General features: G+C 44.9%; 1 protein-coding gene across 1 annotated transcript; it reads right to left on the bottom strand.

Annotated features, from left to right (window-relative positions):
* Window positions 1-3,945: 3,945 nt before the first annotated feature.
* Window positions 3,946-23,553, bottom strand: rnf130 (ring finger protein 130). The gene is made up of 9 exons (XM_072451440.1): window positions 23,308-23,553; window positions 22,067-22,307; window positions 15,739-15,927; window positions 14,667-14,908; window positions 14,162-14,233; window positions 11,585-11,667; window positions 9,797-9,893; window positions 9,184-9,352; window positions 3,946-4,489 (listed from the first exon to the last, which is right to left on the bottom strand). The coding sequence occupies exons 1-9, from the start codon at window positions 23,314-23,316 to the stop codon at window positions 4,398-4,400; spliced, it is 1,194 nt and encodes a 397-aa protein (XP_072307541.1). The 5' UTR covers window positions 23,317-23,553; the 3' UTR covers window positions 3,946-4,397.
* Window positions 23,554-24,988: the final 1,435 nt, after the last annotated feature.

Below are 24,988 nucleotides of genomic sequence, written 5' to 3'. Positions count from 1 at the left end.
GACTAGATCCAATTTCAAATTTATTCAAAATGTAAAAGTTATAATTTGGGTCCAGTCCTTGATTGTTGGGGCAGTTTGCATCATCCATCTCTTTGTAATTACCTTCTTTCCTGTCAGGAGAATGTCTACCGATTGTGTCCATGGCTGGAGTTTGAGGCACATTATTGATCTCAGTCCAATAACCCCAAACGACAGGACAGTCCCAAAACACGTGATAGTGGTTTGCCTCCTGGTGCCACAGTTTCTCCAACAGTTCGGGTTTCCATTTTCATAAACCAGTTTAATATTTTACCATCTTAGTTTGGATTATATGTTTTCATCAGCTCCTTCCGCATTGTAAGAACAGATTTCACCCAAGGGTTCTTTACCTCTTCCAAATGACTCACCCGTCATCTCACCTGTCATCTGCCAGTAAGGCCTGCACAGGAACCCCCGGCACCACATTACTCTCAGTATAAGGCCTGTACAGGAACCCCCGGCACCACATTACTCTCAGTATAAGGCCTGTACAGGAACCCCCGGCACCACATTACTCTCAGTATAAGGCCTGTACAGGAACCCCCGGCACAACATTACTCTCAAGCCTCATATTCTGGCTCACACAGCACAGCAATGCTCTGATTTGCGTTGAAATAAAGTAATTTTTCAAAAGAGCTCCAGCCTCATTATCCTTTTGATAGTTGTAGAGTTTTGAACTGGATACATGCTTTTTCCCCCTGCCACACACAAATCTTGAGATTGCTTTATTCCACTCTTCAAACAGCCGGTTGGGGATGGAGACTGGGAGAGTCTGGAACAGGTAGAGAAATCTGGGCAAAACATACATTTTTATGGTTTCAATTCTTCGACTTAGTCCTAAGTACGTGATACAATATCCCGTACAATATATATGATTAACATTTTCAAGCTCTCTCTCTTTTTAAAAAAAAAAAAGGTTTTGTTGCCCGTAGGCTTTATTAGACAGGGAAGGACAGTGTGAAATGAGAGCGGGGAGGACATGCAGTAAATTGCCGAAGCTAGCTCCACATGGAGCCTGGCTAACATGTGCAGCTAGCTCCACGTGGAGCCTGGCTAACATGTGAAGCTAGCTGCACATGGAGCCTGGCTAACATGTGAAGCTAGCTGCACATGGAGCCTGGCTAACATGTGAAGCTAGCTGCACATGGAGCCTGGCTAACGAGCCTGGCTAACATGTGAAGCTAGCGCCTGGCTAACATGTGCAGTGCCTTCATTGACCACAGCAGCACTCAATATATTTTTTATAGTAGTTAAATGAGGAATATAATTTTTCTCCAAAATGATTGGTCGGTGTTTATGTCGGATCAAACCCAAATATCTCAGTGAATCCATTTGTCATATAAATGGGTCGGTCTTTCTAAAGGGCACAGGAGGCCCCCAAGAAGATAGAGGGTTCCCTCAGAGTGGTTTACAATCAGGTCCATAATATCTGTGTAGAAGGTGGTATCGCCCCCTGGTGGAGCGTACACATTCTTTTAACCAGAACCTGTCCTCCTTGTCTTTATTATTCAAAATTCTATTTGAGATCAATACTGCATTTCCCTTCCTGTTTGCCTCTGTATGATTATGTACGTGACTAGTATGATTTTTTAAAAACAAAATGTTTGTATTTATTTTCAACGTAGTTCAAAAGGGTCTCTTGTAAATAAATTCTTATAAATTCTTTCTTTTCTTATTTTTGTTCAAATAAGATAAGATATTCCTTTATTGTCCCACATGGGGAAATTTCATTGGTGCAACGCAGGTAGATACAGAGGTAGATACAGAAGAACAGATCACTTATAGGAAGTCTGAAAAACACTTTCAGTAGAAGATCTCCTATAAATAAATAAAAACTCCCATGTTCTATTGTTTGATTGGGCTGAACATGCCCTTAATTTTAAAGGATGTTATTTGTAACACTTCCGATGCCATTGGATTAAACGTTGTGGAAGATATTATCATTTTGATTGACCTTTAGCATGCTGCTTATTGATCACACAGCAAATATGAAATAAACACGGCGATGCAGGTCATGCAGACCAGATGTTTTAGTGTGTGCAGTTTATTGTAACGCTACTGGTGAAAAACAAGAACGTCTCATGAACGTCGCCCTGGAGACGGATGGTAGTGTCTCTTAAAGAAGACTTAACTATTGCATAAATGTGTGTTATAAATACTTGGGTCGAGGGAGAGTCAGGCTAGTCTGACCCAGAGCTCTGTCATCTTTTTTGGCTTTAGAATAAACACTTTTGATTGAACTTGGACCTCGTCGAACGTATTGATTTTACCGTTGATCATTTCTGAACGCTTTTAAACTCTCCAACACAACAAAAAAAACACAAGAACCACAGAAAAAGAGGAAATTATAACATAGAAAACAAAGGGGTGGGACTTCCGGGATGACGTCAGAGTGAGCCAAACTTTAGCTTCGCCGCTGCCAACGTCTTTTGTTAAAAAATACTGTTCGACCCACAAAATCCCAAGAAACGAGGAGCAAGAGATGAACAAACGTGTAACAGACAAACTGAGGGTCTCCAAGAAAGGACTTTATATAGTCTTCAGTTGGAAAAACGTTTTTATAAAAGGAGTGAAGTGTATTAAAACTAGGTCCATGCAAAGTTAGGCCTCATTCTGAGACTGGCTTTTAGGAATATGTGTGTTTCTACCAAAATGTCTATTCCACGGAATGTAAGGGGCCCACATCTGATTAACTACCGAATGGGAGATGTCTCCATTGGCTGCGAGGCCTTGAGATGCCTTGTGTACATCCGTGTAAGCGCATGATCTCATTTCTGTAACTTCTCCCCTGGTGCTACCCAAATAAGGATACCTTTACATCTTGTTCTCTCATTGGCTAATCCGTTGGTACATGGATAGGGTCATACCTGTCAGATATTGTTTATCGGTCTTTGTGCGTTTTCAGTATATAAAGGCGAGATACGCCCAGAGACGAGGTTCGTCTTCCTGATCACCAGCGTACCCAGGGCGCTGTTTTCTGCTGTCCTGTATTTGACACTGCTTTCTCTGTAAATAAACTACCTTGAAAAGTTTGCAGAGCTTTGTCAGCGTGAATCCTTTATCTACACCCTACGCCCCAAACGAGCATTGATCCAGCCACCACAGGAGTCAAATGCTGATTGAATTTGGTCTTGTTTAGTTAAGATTGCATCATTTTGCTTGTCCCGTACTTTAAAAATTGTTCTTTCATCTTTTTGTTTTTAAAGTTTCCCAAAAATATTACTTTAAAACATTTTGACCCACTCTCATAATGTCTTTGTTTGGTAAGACTGCAGTTATTTTATTACTTGGTTTACGGATTTTAAAATGAAATATATTGAACAGGCGGACGAAATATAAATACATTTAAAATTTAAGACGATTTTTTTTTCATAAAACATTAATATAATAATTCAAGAAAATATGGGAACAGGCAGGAAAAATATAAATGTCAAAGAACACATATGATGAATTTGGCACCGAAGTCTCTGAGTACGAACAGTTGACATTTCAACAGCGTCCACTTTGGAAGAGTCCAGAGGCTTCACCACTTTGGAAGAGTCCAGAGGCTTCACCTCTTTGGAAGAGTCCAGAGGCTTCACCTCTTTGGAAGAGTCCAGAGGCTTCATCACTTTGGAAGAGTCCAGAGGCTTCATCACTTTGGAAGAGTCCAGAGGCTTCATCACTTTGGAAGAGTCCAGAGGCTTCATCACTTTGGAAGAGTCCAGAGGCTTCATCACTTTGGAAGAGTCCAGAGGCTTCACCACTTTGGAAGAGTCCAGAGGCTTCATCAGAGGCTTCATCGCTGCTGCTGCAGGTGATTCCTTAACATCGCGCTCACACATTTTGTCTGTTTAACACTTTGCATCGTGGCTGGAGTCGTGGTCGTTGCTCGTGAACATTTTTTTAAAGAACACACCAACAAACCAATTGCTGCTAAGAGCAACAAGTCTTAGATTAAGAGTTTATTGATCGTTTACAGAGGTCAGGTACATGTACACTGAATAAATGCTGGCCATTATAGAGCCCATCAGACGGGACAGAAGAGCGAGGGGCGAGACAGAGGGGGACATGAGAGCAGGAGAGAGAGAGGAGGACGAGAGGAGAGATCGTTACGAGGCATTATAGATCCTTCAACGTTTTAGACCTGTCCATATCCAGGTTCTGAACCAGATGGGAACAGGTCTAAAGGAGTCAGACATGTGTGGCTCAGTACATTAGCCACATGTTATACTTTCAGTGGTTTAAATACAGCCTCTGCTTATACAGTTAGAGGTCCAACAGAGTCCGCCTCAGGATCAGTCCAGGTCCAGTCTGAATGAGTCCCAGAACCTGGGAAAAACCCCAGCTCACAGCAGTGGACCGGGGCAACTCCGCGGACCCAGGGTCAAGAACCAGGATCAGGATTTGTCTTCATAAAAGTCTGACTCTGGGAGCTCCACCTCTGCGACTCCACGTGGGGGGGCGACCGGAGAGAAGAGCTGCACTCCACCTGGAACCAAGAGAGCAACCATCAAGGTGTGGTCAATCCATGAATCATAAACATCTACTTTGAACAATTATTTAGACTGGATTACTCTAAAAAAATTGTTTGTTTCTGGTTTGCTTAGAGCAGGGGCGTCCAAACCTTTTTCACAGCGGGTCACATTTTGAAACTTATACGGAGCAGAGGGCCACAAACAACCCAAAAATGTCTAATTTTTGCATTCGACATAGTTTTGATGCCTCACGTGTGATACTGTCACAGTCCGTGACAGTATCACACGTGACAGTATCACCACGTGACAGTATCACACGTGACAGTATCACACGTGACAGTATCACATGTGACAGTATGACACGTGACAGTATCACACCTGACAGTATCACAACTGACAGTATCACACGTGACAGTATCACCACGTGACAGTATCACACGTGACAGTATGACACGTGACAGTATCACCACGTGACAGTATCACACCTGACAGTATGACACGTGACAGTATCACATGTGACAGTATCACACGTGACAGTATGACACGTGACAGTATCACACGTGACAGTATCACATGTGACAGTATCACACGTGACAGTATCACCACGTGACAGTATCACACGTGACAGTATCACACGTGACAGTATCACATGTGACAGTATCACCACGTGACAGTATCACACGTGACAGTATCACACGTGACAGTATCACCACGTGACAGTATCACACGTGACAGTATCACACGTGACAGTATCACACGTGACAGTATCACCACGTGACAGTATCACACGTGACAGTATCACACGTGACAGTATCACATGTGACAGTATCACCACGTGACAGTATCACACGTGACAGTATCACACGTGACAGTATCACCACGTGACAGTATCACCACGTGACAGTATCACACGTGACAGTATCACCACGTGACAGTATGACACGTGACAGTATCACATGTGACAGTATCACACGTGACAGTATGACACGTGACAGTATCACCACGTGACAGTATCACACGTGACAGTATCACACCTGACAGTATCACACGTGACAGTATGACACGTGACAGTATCACACGTGACAGTATCACACGTGACAGTATGACACGTGACAGTATCACCACGTGACAGTATGACACGTGACAGTATCACACGTGACAGTATGACACGTGACAGTATCACCACGTGACAGTATCACACGTGACAGTATCACACCTGACAGTATCACCACGTGACAGTATCACACGTGACAGTATGACACGTGACAGTATCACAACTGACAGTATCACACGTGACAGTATCACACGTGACAGTATGACACGTGACAGTATCACCACGTGACAGTATCACACGTGACAGTATGACACGTGACAGTATCACCACGTGACAGTATCACACATGACAGTATCACCACGTGACAGTATCACACGTGACAGTATGACACGTGACAGTATCACCACCTGACAGTATCACACGTGACAGTATCACACGTGACAGTATCACCACGTGACAGTATCACACGTCACAGTATCACACGTGACAGTATCACCACGTGACAGTATCACACGTGACAGTATCACACGTGACAGTATCACACGTGACAGTATCACCACGTGACAGTATCACCACGTGACAGTATCACACGTGACAGTATCACACGTGACAGTATCACCACCTGACAGTATCACACGTGACAGTATCACACGTGACAGTATGACACGTGACAGTATCACACGTGACAGTATCACCACGTGACAGTATCACATGTGACAGTATCACACCTGACAGTATCACATGTGACAGTATCACACGTGACAGTATGACACGTGACAGTATCACCACGTGACAGTATCACACGTGACAGTATCACACCTGACAGTATGACACGTGACAGTATCACATGTGACAGTATCACACGTGACAGTATGACACGTGACAGTATCACACGTGACAGTATCACATGTGACAGTATCACACGTGACAGTATCACCACGTGACAGTATCACACGTGACAGTATCACACGTGACAGTATCACATGTGACAGTATCACCACGTGACAGTATCACACGTGACAGTATCACACGTGACAGTATCACCACGTGACAGTATCACACGTGACAGTATCACACGTGACAGTATCACACGTGACAGTATCACCACGTGACAGTATCACACGTGACAGTATCACACGTGACAGTATCACATGTGACAGTATCACCACGTGACAGTATCACACGTGACAGTATCACACGTGACAGTATCACCACGTGACAGTATCACCACGTGACAGTATCACACGTGACAGTATCACCACGTGACAGTATCACCACGTGACAGTATCACACGTGACAGTATCACCACGTGACAGTATGACACGTGACAGTATCACATGTGACAGTATCACACGTGACAGTATGACACGTGACAGTATCACATGTGACAGTATCACACGTGACAGTATGACACGTGACAGTATCACACGTGACAGTATCACCACGTGACAGTATCACACCTGACAGTATCACACGTGACAGTATGACACGTGACAGTATCACCACGTGACAGTATCACACGTGACAGTATCACACCTGACAGTATCACACGTGACAGTATGACACGTGACAGTATCACACGTGACAGTATCACACGTGACAGTATGACACGTGACAGTATCACCACGTGACAGTATGACACGTGACAGTATCACACGTGACAGTATGACACGTGACAGTATCACCACGTGACAGTATCACACCTGACAGTATCACACGTGACAGTATGACACGTGACAGTATCACACGTGACAGTATCACCACGTGACAGTATCACACGTGACAGTATCACCACGTGACAGTATGACACGTGACAGTATCACATGTGACAGTATCACACGTGACAGTATGACACGTGACAGTATCACCACGTGACAGTATCACACGTGACAGTATCACACCTGACAGTATCACACGTGACAGTATGACACGTGACAGTATCACACGTGACAGTATCACACGTGACAGTATGACACGTGACAGTATCACACGTGACAGTATCACATGTGACAGTATCACACGTGACAGTATCACCACGTGACAGTATCACACGTGACAGTATCACACGTGACAGTATCACATGTGACAGTATCACCACGTGACAGTATCACACGTGACAGTATGACACGTGACAGTATCACACGTGACAGTATCACCACGTGACAGTATCACACGTGACAGTATCACACGTGACAGTATCACCACGTGACAGTATCACACGTGACAGTATCACACGTGACAGTATCACACGTGACAGTATCACCACGTGACAGTATCACACGTGACAGTATCACCACGTGACAGTATCACACGTGACAGTATCACACCTGACAGTATCACACGTGACAGTATGACACGTGACAGTATCACACGTGACAGTATCACCACGTGACAGTATCACACGTGACAGTATCACCACGTGACAGTATGACACGTGACAGTATCACATGTGACAGTATCACACGTGACAGTATGACACGTGACAGTATCACCACGTGACAGTATCACACGTGACAGTATCACACCTGACAGTATCACACGTGACAGTATCACACGTGACAGTATCACACCTGACAGTATCACACGTGACAGTATGACACGTGACAGTATCACACGTGACAGTATCACATGTGACAGTATCACACGTGACAGTATCACCACGTGACAGTATCACACGTGACAGTATCACACGTGACCGTATCACCACGTGACAGTATCACACGTGACAGTATCACACGTGACAGTATCACCACGTGACAGTATCACACGTGACAGTATCACACGTGACAGTATCACCACGTGACAGTATCACACGTGACAGTATCACCACGTGACAGTATCACACGTGACAGTATCACCACGTGACAGTATCACCACGTGACAGTATCACACGTGACAGTATCACACGTGACAGTATCACACGTGACAGTATCACCACGTGACAGTATCACACGTGACAGTATCACACGTGACAGTATCACACGTGACACGTCTGAGCAGCAGAAGAGCAGCTGAAACTGTCATGACGTGTCATGAGAAATGATTTGAGTCGTTCCCATCAGATCCGAAGGAGCAAATACTTCTTTTAAAATACAGAGATATGCTTTATATTGTTGGAAAGTGTAATTTCTTCACAAACATTTATTGCATGTTTAACCCAAAAGAGCAAAACAGGGAAATACATTAAAGAAATTGATTGATTCTTAATTCATTTCCTTTCTTTTTCTTTTCTTGCCTTTATTAAAGCTTTGCGTGTCCAGTCAGGGTTTGCTTGGTCTAGTTTTGCCCCCACAAAAGAAATCCAGATTTATAAAATATACAACCTGTAGTCCCTGTTTCAAAAAAACATAATTTTCATATATTATGTAGTATTTAATAAAAACAAATTTCATGTTATTTCCAATAATTTGGTGCATTTGGGATGTGAGGTGAGGGAACACTTCGGATTTGGACCCAAGAGAGAAAATGATCTGATAATATAACAGATCCATGGACCCGCCATGTTGGATTCAGTCACTTCCGTCCCTGTGTGGGACGGAAGGACAGCCGGGTCCCTGTGTGTCCTGGGCCCCTGTGTGTCCTGGGCCCCTGTACGTCCCGGGCCCCTGTACGTCCCGGGCCCCTGTACGTTTAATTGCTCTGATTGATTCTTACTGGTCACAGTGATGGTAATGTCAGTGGGCGTGGCCTCTGGATGGGCGGGGCTTGGCTCGAGGATGATTGACGGCTGTATGGAGTCACTCAGTGGGGTCCTCTGGCTTTGGGAGACAGGACTGTAGCGGGATCCGTCCAACGAGACCGAGTCAACACAGGGAATACTGGTCTGGAACACAAGTGTCACACACGGGAAAAGGGATGAAAAGATTATTCAGTTCATCAATAATCGAGATATTTAGGTCACAATATATAATAATAAACAATCATGACAATTATGACAATCAAAATTGAGTGGTTTTAATTCAATCTATACTTTCAAAATGTCAAAAGTACTTTTTATCAGTCTCTTTTTGTTGATTTTTCTGTCAGGTGGTCATAAACTTGAGAAATATGTGTTGATTTCACAGTCGCAGTAATAATTGTAAATAATAAGTAAATCATGTTGTTTTTTTAATAATTGTAACACAAAAATGTAAAATTGTCACATCCCTAAATGGGGCAATACTTCAGCAGCAGGAATGACACAAATACTATAAGGTAATTGCTTTATTGGTGAATATTCAGACTGTTGTTTGTTGTGATATGAATCAGATTGTGTGTCGCTGCTCACCACGATCCCGAGCGCCTTGAGGATGTTGAGTTTGCACATGGGGCAAGTGCAGTGCTCGTTGAGCCAGGGGTCCACACAGCCTTTGTGGAACACGTGTCTGCAACACATCAGACTGTCACACACACGTCACACACACGTCACACACACCGTCACACACACCGTCACACACACCCACACACTGTCACACGCACTGTCACACACACGTCACACACACCGTCACACACACTGTCACACACACGTCACACACACGTCACACACACGTCACACACACCGTCACACACACGTCACACACACGTCACACACACCGTCACACACACCCACACACTGTCACACGCACTGTCACACACACGTCACACACACCGTCACACACCGTCACACACACTGTCACACACGTCACACACACTGTCACACACACGTCACACACACCGTCACACACACCGTCACACACTGTCACACACACCGTCACACACACGTCACACACACTGTCACACACACCGTCACACACTGTCACACACACCGTCACACACACGGTCACACACACTGTCACACACACTGTCACACACACCATCACACACACTGTCACACACACCGTCACACTCACACCGTCACACTCACACCGTCACACACATCGTCACACACTGTCACATACACCGTCACACACACGGTCACACACACACACACACACTATCACACACAGTCACACACATCGTTACACACACGTCACACACCGTCACACACACGTCACATACCGTCACACACACCATCACACACACGTCACACACACACCGTCACACACACGTCACACACACCGTCACACACACACACACACACGTTACACACACCGTCACACACACTGTCACACACACACACACGTCACACACACTTCACACACACCGTCACACACACTGTCACACACACACTGTCACACACACTGTCACACACACACTGTCACACACACTGTCACACACACACTGTCACACACACTGTCACACACACCGTCACACACACAGGGTCACACACACCGTCACACACACTGTCACACACCGTCACACACACGTCACACACACAGGGTCACACACACACACGTCACACACACTGTCACACACACATCACACACACGTCACACACACACGTCACACACACCGTCACACACACTGTCACACACATACTGTCACACACACTGTCACACACACACTGTCACACACACCGTCACACACACTGTCACACACACTGTCACACACACACCGTCACACACACTGTCACACACCATCACACACAGGGTCACACACACACTGTCACACACACCGTCACACACACAGGGTCACACACACCGTCACACACACTGTTACACACCATCACACACACCGTCACACACACCGTCACACACACACACTGTCACACACACATCACACACACGTCACACACACTGTCACACACAATGTCACACACACTGTCACACACTGTCACACACACATCACACACTGTCACACACTGTCACACACACATCACACACTGTCACACACACTGTCACACACTGTAACACACACTGTCACACACTGTAACACACACTGTCACACACACCCTTCTTCAAGGCTCAAAACAATCAACCAGCAGTCTCTAACCACAGACAGTCAGCAGTGTGGTGAAGTGTCTTGCCCAATGACACATAAACAGTAGGTGCATGGTCTGAACAGCCTTCATTAAGTGGCCTAGAGCTTCTGATGACATTACTAACGACTGTAATACAATGACACGATAATATACTGTGCTAAGCTTGAGAGTGCGTACTTGCAGGGCAGGATCCGAACCACATCGTTCAGTTGATAGGACTCGATGCAGACGGCACAGTGATTAAAGTCTGGGTCAGTCTCCTGAGGATGGAAAACAGAACAGATCCAAAAGCTGTTTCACAAAACTGGCTTAAAACCAGGAAAGATGTTTTAGACTTTTGCTTTTTTTGCAGAAAGTTGGACAAAGCTGAACATGTCGGCATCGACACTCTTGACCCTCGGACGCGCGTCCAAAGCATCGAGAGCGGCGAAAACGCAGGAGGCGTTTACATAGACTTTGAATGTAAACTGGACGCTTTGGACGCCGCGGTCTGAAGGGGCCTTGAGAATAAGTTGGCCAAGAGTAAAGTCACTCCCACTCTAGGCTACTCCTCCGAGGTCACATAAAAGACCAGACCGAGCCTGTGCTTCTCTCGCTTCCCATCGGCTTGATCTGAACATCTGCCAGGACACACCGGGTCGTGGACCCCAGGGGCCCCTCCCCCACCAGGGAGAGGGCATTGTCTACAAAACTCTACTTCCAGCAATGGCTGAAGCGAACATCTTCATCAAAGAATGCACAAGTCAACAGACCTTGGACTCATCAAACTCTTCGAACGCTAAACCTGCACAAGGATCAGCACCACAGACAGCTCTAAGGACCCAAAGAGCTCTAAGGAGCCAAAGAGCTCTGAGGAGCCAAAGAGCTCTAAGGAGCCAAAGAGCTCTGAGGAGCCAAAGAGCTCTAAGGAGCCAAAGAGCTCTGAGGAGCCAAAGAGCTCTAAGGAGCCAAAGAGCTCTGAGGAGCCAAAGAGCTCTGAGGAGCCAAAGAGCTCTGAGGAGCCAAAGAGCTCTAAGGAGCCAAAGAGCTCTGAGGAGCCAAAGAGCTCTAAGGAGCCAAAGAGCTCTGAGGAGCCAAAGAGCTCTGAGGAGCCAAAGAGCTCTGAGGAGCCAAAGAGCTCTGAGGAGCCAAAGAGCTCTGAGGAGGCCTTGCTCCACACCTGAGCCTTCTCTTGGACACTAAAGACCTGAAAGTGGCTGATACTGGCAGAGTGGCATTTAAAGTCAGGTTCCCTTCAATTATTCTCCTAGACTCAATCAAAATGTATTTTAACTAAATTGAGCCCAGGCACAGCCTGTGTAACAAAATGTGTCATTAATTGCTTTTATATCTTTGTTTATTAAACCACACAAAATCATCCTTGTTTATTGATTTTTTTTATCGATCTTTATAGAATTATAATTGTCAGTCAATGAATCGTGTTCTCCCTTTCAGAGAATGAGACTGAGTAGATATTAATGTTTTGCTGAACAGACTTCAGATGGTGCCCCTTTTAAATATAAATATGAACAGTAACTATCCAACACGTTGTTCACAATGTAATGGCTCGTCCCAGAGAATATACATCACATCTTGGTATAAATATGTGAGGAGGAAACGAGTAAGAAAACCCTCCAGCTGAAACAGGGAAGTGTTCGTCTGCTCAGGAGGAGAAGGATAGAGACTGTTCTCTAGCTAAAGACTGCAGGAATCAATCAAAAAACACTTTTGGGCACATATGAGGTAACAATAACACTGTAAGAAGGTTAGAAGCTCTGAAAAGTCCATTTTGCATGATATGGGCCCTTTAAGTTAAAGTAGTTAAGACCTGGGAATAATATCCCAAATTATCCAATTATCCACTGTCATATTATAGATCCATAATTTATGCACTTGATGGCGCTCCTTCCCATTAAAACAATTTAATATAAATAAACAAATAAATATAATGTATTATAATGAAATCAACATTTACTGGTAGTGGCTTTTTAATGGAGCGTCATGAAGCCAACTGGATAAATGGTAAATGGTCAAATTTATACAACTCTTTTCTAACTTAAAGGCACTCAAAGCGCTTTATATCCCTTTCACATACCAGTGTGACAAATGGCAGATAAAGTGTCTTGCTCAAGGACACAATGACAGTATTCATCTACTTCTGTCCCAAGAACCACTGACCATCAATTTAGAGTTTTCTGCAGTGAGGGCTGTCGCAGGAGAGGAGTTATGGATGTTACACTACAAGATGTGGAGCATTTAAAATCCTAAAACAGACTCAGGGCTCTTGAGTCCATGAGGTAAAATAACTGCAGTTGTACCATCTGAAGCTAGGACCACATGCTAGCAGTGATTTAAAGTTTAAGAATTTAACGAATGAAAGAAAAAGATTCAGTTGTAGTTTTCTGGACACAAGACGTTCTGACTCTCTAAGAGTCATTCTCAATCTGCCGATCTAGTCTGAGAACTCTTATTTATCTTACGCTGAGTAAGCCCCGCCCACAGGGAGGAGCATCCTGATGATAGCCTGTCCTGTTGATCTATTGTCCTGTTGATTTGTTTTAAGTTTTCGCTTCAAGCACAGCGCATAATAAAATGCCCTTGTGACTCGCATTACTGAGATTGTAGTGGGTAATTCTTTCACCATAAACATCTCACTGTGAGACCTACTTTTTTGAAACAAGACATAAGAAATCTCCACGATCAAAACTCTTTGATGGTCATATTTATGCAGCGGACTCCAGGCTTCACAGAGATTCTGAGAGTTGAGGGCCTCACCTTATCTCCTCTTCTTACAGTCCTAGTGGTCAGTTTCCTGATTGCCTTCTTAGCAGCATCTCCAAATCCTCTCTGAAGGACACAAGGTCTCAAGGTTAGCAAGCATGGACACAAAGTCCTGGTCTGGTCGTGGTCTGGTCCTGGTTTGGTCGTGGTCTGGTCATGGTTTGGTCGTGGTCTGGTCGTGGTCTGGTCCTGATCCTGATCCTGATCCTAGTCTTGATCTGATCCTGGTCTGGTCCTGGTCTGGTCCTGGTCTAGTTAAGGTCTGGTCCTGGTCTGGTCCTGGTCTAGTTAAGGTCTGATCGTGGTCTGGTCCTGGTCTGGTCCATATCTGATCCGGGTCTGGCCCTGGCTGGTCTGCTCTGATGCTGTTTTTTGTCTTTTCTTGGTCTTGCCCTGGTCTTGTCCTGTTCTGGTCTTGGTCAGATCTGATCCTGGTCTTGTCTGATCCTTGCTCTGATCTGGCCCTGGTCCTGGTCTTGGTCTTGTCCTGTTCTCTAACCTGAGTGCGCCCCCTGGTGGATCCGCGGAGCCTCTGTGCGCAGTAGAAAAGGAGCCAGGCCGCGCTGACCCCCAGCAGGACTATGAAAGACACAGAGACAAAGACCAGCGAAGACCGGGACGAGTTCTGAGACCGGGATCCCACTAAGACCCGCACCTGCACCGACAAGTTCCGCTCAAGAAGGGACAAGAGTTCTCGTCCAAACAGCTCCGGTATCATCACTGCCACCACAGGACCAGTACCTGAGCACCACAGGAAGAACCAGGTTAACTGAACCCTAACCCTTTGAATACATAGTTAAGTTATCACAATTTAAGTAATTCGGTTTGGTCAAGATTTCTCAATAATAAGAGTTAGATTTCTCGTCCTGTGTAGTTTTTTTTATGGGTTTCAGTCACGTGACTTATTTGTTGTCACGTGAAGCCTATTACAATTAAAATAGCACATCTCACTGAAAATGAAAAGGGATAATATCATTATCATTTTAGCTTTATATCAGAAGATTACTCGGTCCATAAAATAAAACATAGCACATGGACAAACATACAACAAAGACAAAGGTTAGTAAGTGTAGACAATAGTTCAAGTGAGAGAGAGATTCATAGTTTGGGCCCAAAATGACTGAATTTCCAACCTCTTTGGTTGGAAATGACTGCCTCAAGTGCCTCTATAGTCATTACTCTTCTATAAAAACTTTATTAATCAGATAATTATAAACATTTCCCTTATGCCTATGGAAGGGTAAGCGCAGCAAAACGTTGTCACTTTGGACAAGCCCCCCAAACTGCATAGACTATAAATACTAATACTGCATCTAATTCTGTGCAGAATCTACATGTGAGAAGTATAATCCAAGCACAAGAGTGGCTTCTTAGGTAGGACACATATATTTGAGTCGTCAATATATTCACAGGTAAATCTAAAAGAACAGGTTGGGAATCACTGCTTCCAGCGCCCAAGGATTTATGTTGTTGACTACAGCCCTTTCAAGTGTCCAACATAAGGAATACTTTTTTAAAAACTACAAATTGGATTTAATAGAGTGGAATACTAGTAGCAGAAGTAGTGGTACCTTCATGACCCATGCGCACGGTCTCATTGCTGCTGTTGTTGTAGATGAGCACAGCAGTGGCTTTAAACAAAGCCGCTCTCTGGATCTTCTCTCTGAACGTGCAGTTTCCTCTTTGCATCAGCGCCACCCACTGGACGGAGCGAGGAGGACTGAAGCGGGTTTGAGGGTCACAGCCCTGCAGATCCACACCTAGACCAGATAGAGACCAGAGGTGGACCAAAGAGAAACCATGTTAGATGGGAAAGAATGACCAGTGTTGGACAAGAAACCAGCCAATAAGAGACCAGGGTTAGATCAATGAGAGACCAGGGTTAAATCAAAGAGAGACCAGGGTTAGATCAAAGAGAGACCAGGGTTAGATCAATGAGAGACCAGGGTTAGATCAAAGAGAGACCAGGGTTAAATCAATGAGAGACCAGGGTTAGATCAATGAGAGACCAGGGTTAAATCAATGAGAGACCAGGGTTAGATCAATGAGAGACCAGGGTTAGATCAATGAGAGACCAGGGTTAGATCAATGAGAGACCAGGGTTAAATCAAAGAGAGACCAGGGTTAGATCAAAGAGAGACCAGGGTTAGATCAATGAGAGACCAGGGTTAGATCAATGAGAGACCAGGGTTAGATCAATGAGAGACCAGGGTTAGATCAAAGAGAGACCAGGGTTAGATCAATGAGAGACCAGGGTTAGATCAAAGAGAGACCAGGGTTAAATCAAAGAGAGACCAGGGTTAGATCAAAGAGAGACCAGGGTTAGATCAATGAGAGACCAGGGTTAGATCAATGAGAGACCAGGGTTAGATCAAAGAGAGACCAGGGTTAGATCAATGAGAGACCAGGGTTAAATCAAAGAGAGACCAGGGTTAGATCAAAGAGAGACCAGGGTTAGATCAATGAGAGACCAGGGTTAGATCAATGAGAGACCAGGGTTAGATCAATGAGAGACCAGGGTTAAATCAATGAGAGACCAGGGTTAGATCAATGAGAGACCAGGGTTAGATCAATGAGAGACCAGGGTTAGGGGGAGCACTGACTCCACCTGCAGGGGGAGCACTGACTCCACCTGCAGGAGGAGCACTGACTCCACCTGCAGGTGGAGCACTGACTTCCTGATGGATCGGAGGCAGTGCTGGGGAAGAATGTCTCGGACACTAGGACAATCAGTACAGGAGTCCCACAGGGCTGTGTACTTTCTCCTCTGCTCTTCTCCCTGTACACAAACTGCACCTGCATGGATAAACTATAAAGCAGGACTAAAACAGGACTAAAGCAGGTCTAAAGCAGGTCTAAAGCAGGACTAAAGCAGGACTAAAACTGGACTAAAGCAGGTCTAAAGCAGGACTAAAGCAGGACTAAAGCAGGACTAAAGCAGGTCTAAAGCAGGACTAAAGCAGGAACTAAAGCAGGACTAAAACTGGACTAAAGCAGGTCTAAAGCAGGACTAAAGCAGGACTAAAATAGGACTAAAGCAGGACTAAAATAGGACTAGGCAGGTCTAAAGCAGGACTAAAGCAGGAACTAAAGCAGGACTAAAACTGGACTAAAGCAGGTCTAAAGCAGGACTAAAGCAGGACTAAAATAGGACTAAAGCAGGACTAAAGCAGGTCTAAACCAGAAACCAGGACTAAAGCAGGTCTAAAGCAGGTCTAAAACAGGACTAGAGCAGGACTAAACCAGGACTAAAGCAGGTCTAAAACAGGTTTAAACTAGTACTAAACAAGACTAAAGCAGGACTAAAGCAGGACTAAAGCAGGTCTAAAGCAGGACTAAAGCAGGTCTAAAGCAGGACTAAAGCAGGACTAAAATAGGACTAGGCAGGTCTAAAGCAGGACTAAAGCAGGTCTAAACCAGGACTAAAGCAGGTCTAAAGCAGGACTAAATCAGGACTAAAAAAGGACTAAAGCAGGACTAAAGCAGGACTAAAACAGGACTAGAGCAGGACTAAACCAGGACTAAAGCAGGTCTAAAACAGGTTTAAACTAGTACTAAACAAGACTAAAGCAGGACTAAAGCAGGACTAAAGCAGGACTAAAAAAGGACTAAAGCAGGACTAAAGCAGGACTAAAACAGGACTAAAGCAGGACTAAAACAGGACTAAAGCAGGAATAAAGCAGGACTAAAGCAGGACTAAAAAAGGACTAAAGCAGGACTAAAGCAGGACTAAAACAGGACTAAAGCAGGTCTAAAGCAGGACTAAAGCAGGACTAAAGCAGGACTAAAGCAGGTCTAAAGCAGGACTAAAGCAGGTCTAAACCAGGACTAAAGCAGGTCTAAACCAGGACTAAAAAAGGACTAAAGCAGGACTAAAGCAGGACTAAAACAGGACTAAAGCAGGTCTAAAGCAGGACTAAAGCAGGACTAAAGCAGGACTAAAGCAGGTCTAAAGCAGGACTAAAGCAGGTCTAAACCAGGACTAAAGCAGGTCTAAACCAGGACTAAAAAAGGACTAAAGCAGGACTAAAGCAGGACTAAAACAGGACTAGAGCAGGTCTAAAGCAGGACTAAAGCAGGTTTAAACTAGTACTAAACAAGACTAAAGCAGGACTAAAGCAGGTCTAAAAAAGGACTAAAGCAGGACTAAAGCAGGTCTAAAGCAGGACTAAAGCAGGTTTAAACTAGTACTAAACAAGACTAAAACTTGACTAAAGCAGGACAAAAGCAGGACTAAAGCAGGTCTAAGGCAGGTCTAAAGCAGGACAAAAGTAGGACAAAAGTAGGACAAAAGCAGGACTAAAGCAGGTCTAAGGCAGGTCTAAAGTAGGACTAAAGCAGGACAAAAGCAGGACTAAAACAGGTCTAAAGCAGGACAAAAGTAGGACAAAAGCAGGTCTAAAGCAGGACAAAAGCAGGACAAAAGCAGGACTAAAGCAGGTCTAAGGCAGGTCTAAAGTAGGACTAAAGCAGGACAAAAGCAGGACTAAAGCAGGACTAAAGCAGGTCTAAAGCAGGACAAAAGTAGGACAAAAGCAGGTCTAAAGCAGGACAAAAGCAGGACAAAAGCAGGACTAAAGCAGGTCTAAGGCAGGTCTAAAGTAGGACTAAAGCAGGACAAAAGCAGGACTAAAGCAGGACTAAAGCAGGACTAAAGCAGGTCTAAAGCAGGACAAAAGTAGGACAAAAGCAGGTCTAAAGCAGGACAAAAGCAGGACAAAAGCAGGACTAAAGCAGGACTAAAGCAGGACTAAAGCAGGTCTAAAGCAGGACAAAAGTAGGACAAAAGCAGGTCTAAAGCAGGACAAAAGCAGGACAAAAGCAGGACTAAAGCAGGTCTAAGGTAGGACTGTTATAACTATTACAATTTGTTGCATATTCACGGAGAAATGAGCTTATGAATTTAGACGCGCCTAAAACAAAGTCAACACATGTCCCGGGAGGAGACCGCGGGCCATCTTTAATAACCAGACACGTGGGACAACCCGCACATCACCAACAACTGTCTGACGGACCGTGGACTCGCGCAGGTCTTTCAATCAACGACGAAGCCCGGAAACACGCTTGTCCTCCGGTGCCATGGCACGTAAAGTTCCTGGCTGTCGATCTGACTTCCAAACACGCGGAGCACACGGTCCTTACGCCTGTTACACTTACACCAAATCATCAATGAAGCTGTTATTTCCTGTGTCTGCAGCATCACGTTTGAGCTTTGACAGAGCAGTGTTTCAGATGAAAGCTCTGGCCCAGGGGAAGAGCTGCCGCAAAGTGACGCACTATTACTATATTTCATATTTGAGTTCACCTGTAGACATGTTTTTCTCCTTCTCACTCCCCTCAGAGTAATGTTTCAGACACTGCTAATGCTGACTTACTCCACAACTGCCTGAAAGAACGCTCTCTACATGAACAGCTCTTCATCTGCCTGGATGAACCTCCCGCTCTCCTCCTCAGTGGTTCCAGCTCCACACTCAGCAGGATCTCTCCTTCACTGTGGTTCTCCCTGAGGTTTCTCATTTCTCCCAAAAGGGTTTGTAGTTTGTAGTTTATAGTTTATAGTTTATAGTTTGTAGTTTGTAGTTTGTAGTTTGTAGTCTTTGCCAAGAAGAAGGGTCAGGGTTTGTTGGTGACATTTGTGAATTTCCTGTGAACACTGTTTCATGTGTTTTTCACCCTTCGACCCTTTCACCCTGTTGTGAATTTTGGGTGTTACAAAAATAAATTGAATTGACTTGAACTAGAGAGAAAGCGGTCGTCTCATCTGTCTACAGGACCAGCTCTCATATAATTGGGCCTAGCAGCGTTTTTGGCAAAATATGAAGCTTTGGCTCAGCTGTTCTATAATTAGAACAGGTCTATGCGGCGACTGAGAGGCCCCTGCCCCATAGTTTATTCATATAATACTAATACTAATACTAATACTAATACAATACTAATACTAATACTAATACAATACTTATACTAATACTAATACAATACTAATACTAATACTAATACAATACTAATACTAATACTAATACAATACTTATACTAATACTAATACAATACTAATACTAATACTAATACAATACTAATACTAATACTAATACAATACTAATACTAATACTAATACAATACTAATACTAATACTAATACAATACTAATACTAATACTAATACAATACTAATACTAATACTAATACAATACTAATACTAATACAATACTAATACTAATACTAATACTAATACAATACTAATACTAATACAATACTAATACTAATACTAATACTAATACAATACTAATACTAATACTAATACAATACTTATACTAATACAATACTAATACTAATACAATACTAATACTAATACTAATACAATACTAATACTAATACTAATACAATACTAATACTAATACTAATACTAATACTAATACAATACTAATACTAATACTAATACAATACTAATACAATACTTATACTAATACTAATACAATACTAATACTAATACTAATACAATACTAATACTAATACAATACTAATACAATACTACTACTACTACTACTACTGCTACTACTACTACTACTACTACTACTACTACTACTACTACTACTACTACTACTACTACTACTACTACTACTACTACTAATAATAATAATAATAATAATAATAATGATAATAATAATAATAGAGCTGGAGGGCTGTCAGATGTGATATGTGTATCACGCTTCTATCAGTATGAAAAAACAAAGTCAAATATTAGTTTCACAATCGCCTCAAGTGAGGCTTCATCAACTCCAAAAATAGTATTTTTTGTCAGTTGAAAATATGATATGCAGTATGTATGTAATACATAATGTTGTTGTTGTTGTTGTTGTTGTTGTTTTATGGCGGTTTGCATTACCGCCAACATAATGTGTTTCAAGGTTCATCATCTGTGCATTTCTCTTTTGGATATTTCTTTTGCACAAACATCTGAGATGATGACATCACATCCTTACGTTCTAAAACATGAAAGCAACGTATTGTGGCAGGGGCTGCAGTAGCACCTGGAGGTCAGAGCGTCTCGTGTCATGTTACACTGAAGGACACTGCAGCTAACCCTGCGCAGACAGGAGCAGACAGGAGCAGGCAGGAGCAGAGAGGAGCAGACAGGAGCAGAGAGGAGCAGAAGGGAGCAGACAGGAGCAGGCAGGAGCAGAGAGAAGCAGACATGAGCAGAGAGGAGCAGAAGGGAGCAGACAGGAGCAGACAGGAGCAGACAGGAGCAGACAGGAGCAGAGAGGAGCAGGCAGGAGCAGAGAGGAGCAGACAGGAGCAGAGAGGAGCAGAAGGGAGCAGACAGGAGCAGACAGGAGCAGAGAGGAGCAGGCAGGAGCAGAGAGGAGCAGACAGGAGCAGAGAGGAGCAGAAGGGAGCAGACAGGAGCAGGCAGGAGCAGAGAGAAGCAGACAGGAGCAGAGAGGAGCAGAAGGGAGCAGACAGGAGCAGACAGGAGCAGACAGGAGCAGAGAGGAGCAGGCAGGAGCAGAGAGGAGCAGAAGGGAGCAGACAGGAGCAGGCAGGAGCAGAGAGAAGCAGACAGGAGCAGAGAGGAGCAGAAGGGAGCAGACAGGAGCAGACAGGAGCAGAGAGGAGCAGACAGGAGCAGACAGGAGCAGACAGGAGCAGAGAGGGGCAGAGAGGAGCAGACAGGAGCAGACAGGAGCAGACAGAGGCAGAGAGGAGCAGACAGGGGCAGGCAGGAGCAGAGAGGAGCAGACAGGAGCAAAGAGGAGCAGACAGGAGCAGACAGGAGCAGACAGGAGCAGAGAAGATCAGACAGAAGGAGACAGGAGCAGACAGGAGCAGAAGGAGCAGACAGGAGCAGACAGGAGTAGAAGGGAGCAGACAGGAGCAGGCAGGTGCAGGCAGGAGTGTCACACCTCCACTGTGCGGTGTTGGTGCCAGCAGGAGTCCTCTGGTTTCGATCTTAGGCGAGTGCAGTCCAAACAGAGCGTCTTCGGAGCTGCTGATGTGGACAATGTGGCCCTTGGAGTCAGTGGCTGTGGCGTTTACCGTAGCAACCACGTGGTCGTCAGGCAACGGGCTCCGATGCCCTGCCCACACGGACCGGAGCATGACCAGAACCAGAACCTGAGTCCAAGTCCAGGGCTGGTCCATGACCTGAAACACAAGAGGAAGATCAGCTCAAACGTTTATAATAATGTGACATTAATGCAGTTTTAATGTTGTATATTTATATAATGGAAAAGATGTTTGAGAAGAGTCAAATCACTGTCATCAATCAGAGAAAACATCTGCAGAAACTAATGTACTTCAGATCTGAACCTCAGAGAGAGTGTTTGGGACGAGCTGGAGAAGGCTTTGTGCAGCGGTCACTCCATCATCAATTCAAGATGTGTATTTATGTAGTATATAATATAGTATTTGTTTGTCCAGCTCAGGTCACATAGTTCGATGGGCGATATCCACATTTCCAGGCTCAAGGCAACAGACCAAATGAAATACATATTATTTCACTTAAGGCCAAACATAATAACATTGTGTTTGTCAAGAGTTCATTTGCAAAAAGATTGATGCTTATAATGTGAATTATTGCTGTCAAATAATTCTAGTTAGGTTGACCTTTCACCTAAAGCCAACGCACTCAAGGGCCCGTCCACAAGGGCCCCGTCCACAAGGTCACGTGTGACTTTCTTTAGAGGTAAATCTGTTCTGAAACTGATGCTCTTTCAAATGGTTTAATATTAAGAGTTATCTCTGTCCTATTGTCCCAGCTGTCTCCCGTCTGCTCCAGGGCCCCGTGTCCCCCTGTTTCTGCTGTCACTCAGTCCAACCCCGTGTCCCCCCCGGTCTGCGTCTGTCCGTATCCTCCGTGTCTCCCCGTGTCCTCCGGACCGTTGGTCTACGTCCGTCCGTGTCTCCCCGTGTCCTCCGTGTCTCCTCCGTGTCTCCCCGTATCCTCCGTGTCTCCCCGTGTCCTCCGGACCGTTGGTCTACGTCCGTCCGTGTCTCCCCGTGTCCTCCGTGTCTCCTCCGTGTCTCCCCGTATCCTCCGGACCGTTGGTCTACGTCCGTCCGTGTCTCCCCGTGTCCTCCGTGTCTCCCCGTGTCCTCCGTGTCTCCTCCGTGTCTCCCCGTGCCCTCCGTGCCGTAGGCCTACCTCTGTCATTGTCTCCTAGAAGACGCTGTTTTCCCGGTGAGGTCCCGGTTCACATCCCGCGTCAGGCTCGTTGTTTCTTACCGGCCGCAGCGCTCTGGACACGCGCATCACGGACAGCCGCGCATCCCCGGGACCGGCGCTCGGGCTGGGACAGGGTCAGTCCGGCTTTAGCTCGGCTTTAGTCCCGGTCCAGTCGCGGTTTGTTTGTGTTCGGCACGAGATGAGTCAGCGGAGACAAGGGATGCAGAGCGCATGCGCAGAGAGAGATGCGCACACATGACTGAGGAGGACATCAAGGGCCAAGTGTGTTAACGGGGGCCAACCGTAATAACTTGAGCAATAAGTCCTCAAACGTGCTGCTGTCTCTCTGCAGAAGAAGCTGGTGCTCTGACCGCTGCTGACCGGCCCAATCTGATGATACAATGTGATCTTTGAAAGACTTTATTCTATCACTGCTTTCATTTATCTCTCTCTCTAACGTCCTTGTCCTGGACCGACACCGAGTAGCATTATATATTTACATTTACATTTACATTCATATTTACTGACGGTCAGGGAAAAGCAGATGACCCAATAATTAGCCTAGATCTGCCTTTGTTCTGTTTTTACGGCACAAGATAAATCAGTTCATCAGTGAAGACTTGTAGAAGACTAAATTGTGTTTGGAAGATTTAGAGACAATTTAATTTTTGCCACTTTGGTTGGCCCTTCTTTTTCTTCTTCCTGCGCTTTAAAAAAAGCTCATGTTGTCATTATGGGGTATTAGTTGATAACGTAACAAAATGTGGAAAAAGTGAAGTCAAGTGCTGTGAATACATTCTGAACGCTCTGCTTTTGTGTGTCTGTGTATTTGTGTCTCAGACCACATGACCCTGACCTGTGGCGTGCCCCAAGGGTCAGTCCTGGGATCCCTTCTGTTCAACCTCTACATGCTGCAGTTAGGTCAGTTGATACGCAGTGAAAATGTGTCCTATCACAATGATGCAGACGAGTCAGATCTATGTTTCACTGTCGACAGGTGAATATGGACCAGTGGATTCACTCTGTCACTGCATCCAACAGATCAGTGTGTGGAGCAGAACAACTTTCTCCAGCTGAACTCAGACAAGACTGAACTCATCGTCTTTGACCCAAAGAAACAAAGAGAAAGTGTTAGCGGTCACCTCCAGAGTCTCGCTCTAAAACCTACAAACCAAGTGAGAAATCTGGGGGTAATAATGGACTCAGACTTGAACTTTAACAGCCACATCAAATCAATAACATCAGCAGCTTTTTACCATCTAAAAAACATTGCCAAAATCCAAAGTATAGCGTCCAAACCAGATTTGAAGAGACTTATCCATGTGTTTGTCATCAGAAGATTAGACTGTAACGGCCGCTCACTGGTCTCTCCAAACGAGCTGTAAAACACCTGCAGTACATCCAGAACGCTGCTGCTCGGGTCCTGACCAGAATCAGGAAGTACCATCACATTAATCCTGTTTTCAGGAGTCACACGGGAGGAGCTCGGAGTAGAGCCGCTGCTCGGGCTCGGGCATCTGTTCCGGATGCCTCCTGGGCGCCTGCCTCACCCAGGACACGCTGGATGGCCTCGGGATCCCTGGAGGAGGTGTCTGGGGTGAGGAAAATCTGGGAGTCCTTTGCTTAGGCTGCTGCCCCCGCGTCCCAGCCCCGGAGAAGA

This window comes from Eucyclogobius newberryi, unplaced genomic scaffold (genome assembly GCF_026437365.1).
Source record: "Eucyclogobius newberryi isolate DKJ021-1_F unplaced genomic scaffold, fEucNew1.0.hap1 SCAF_19, whole genome shotgun sequence".
Taxonomy (NCBI): domain Eukaryota; kingdom Metazoa; phylum Chordata; class Actinopteri; order Gobiiformes; family Gobiidae; genus Eucyclogobius; species Eucyclogobius newberryi.
The sequence above is the reverse complement of the archived record's forward strand: the minus strand, read 5'-3'. Positions and strand labels throughout refer to the sequence as shown.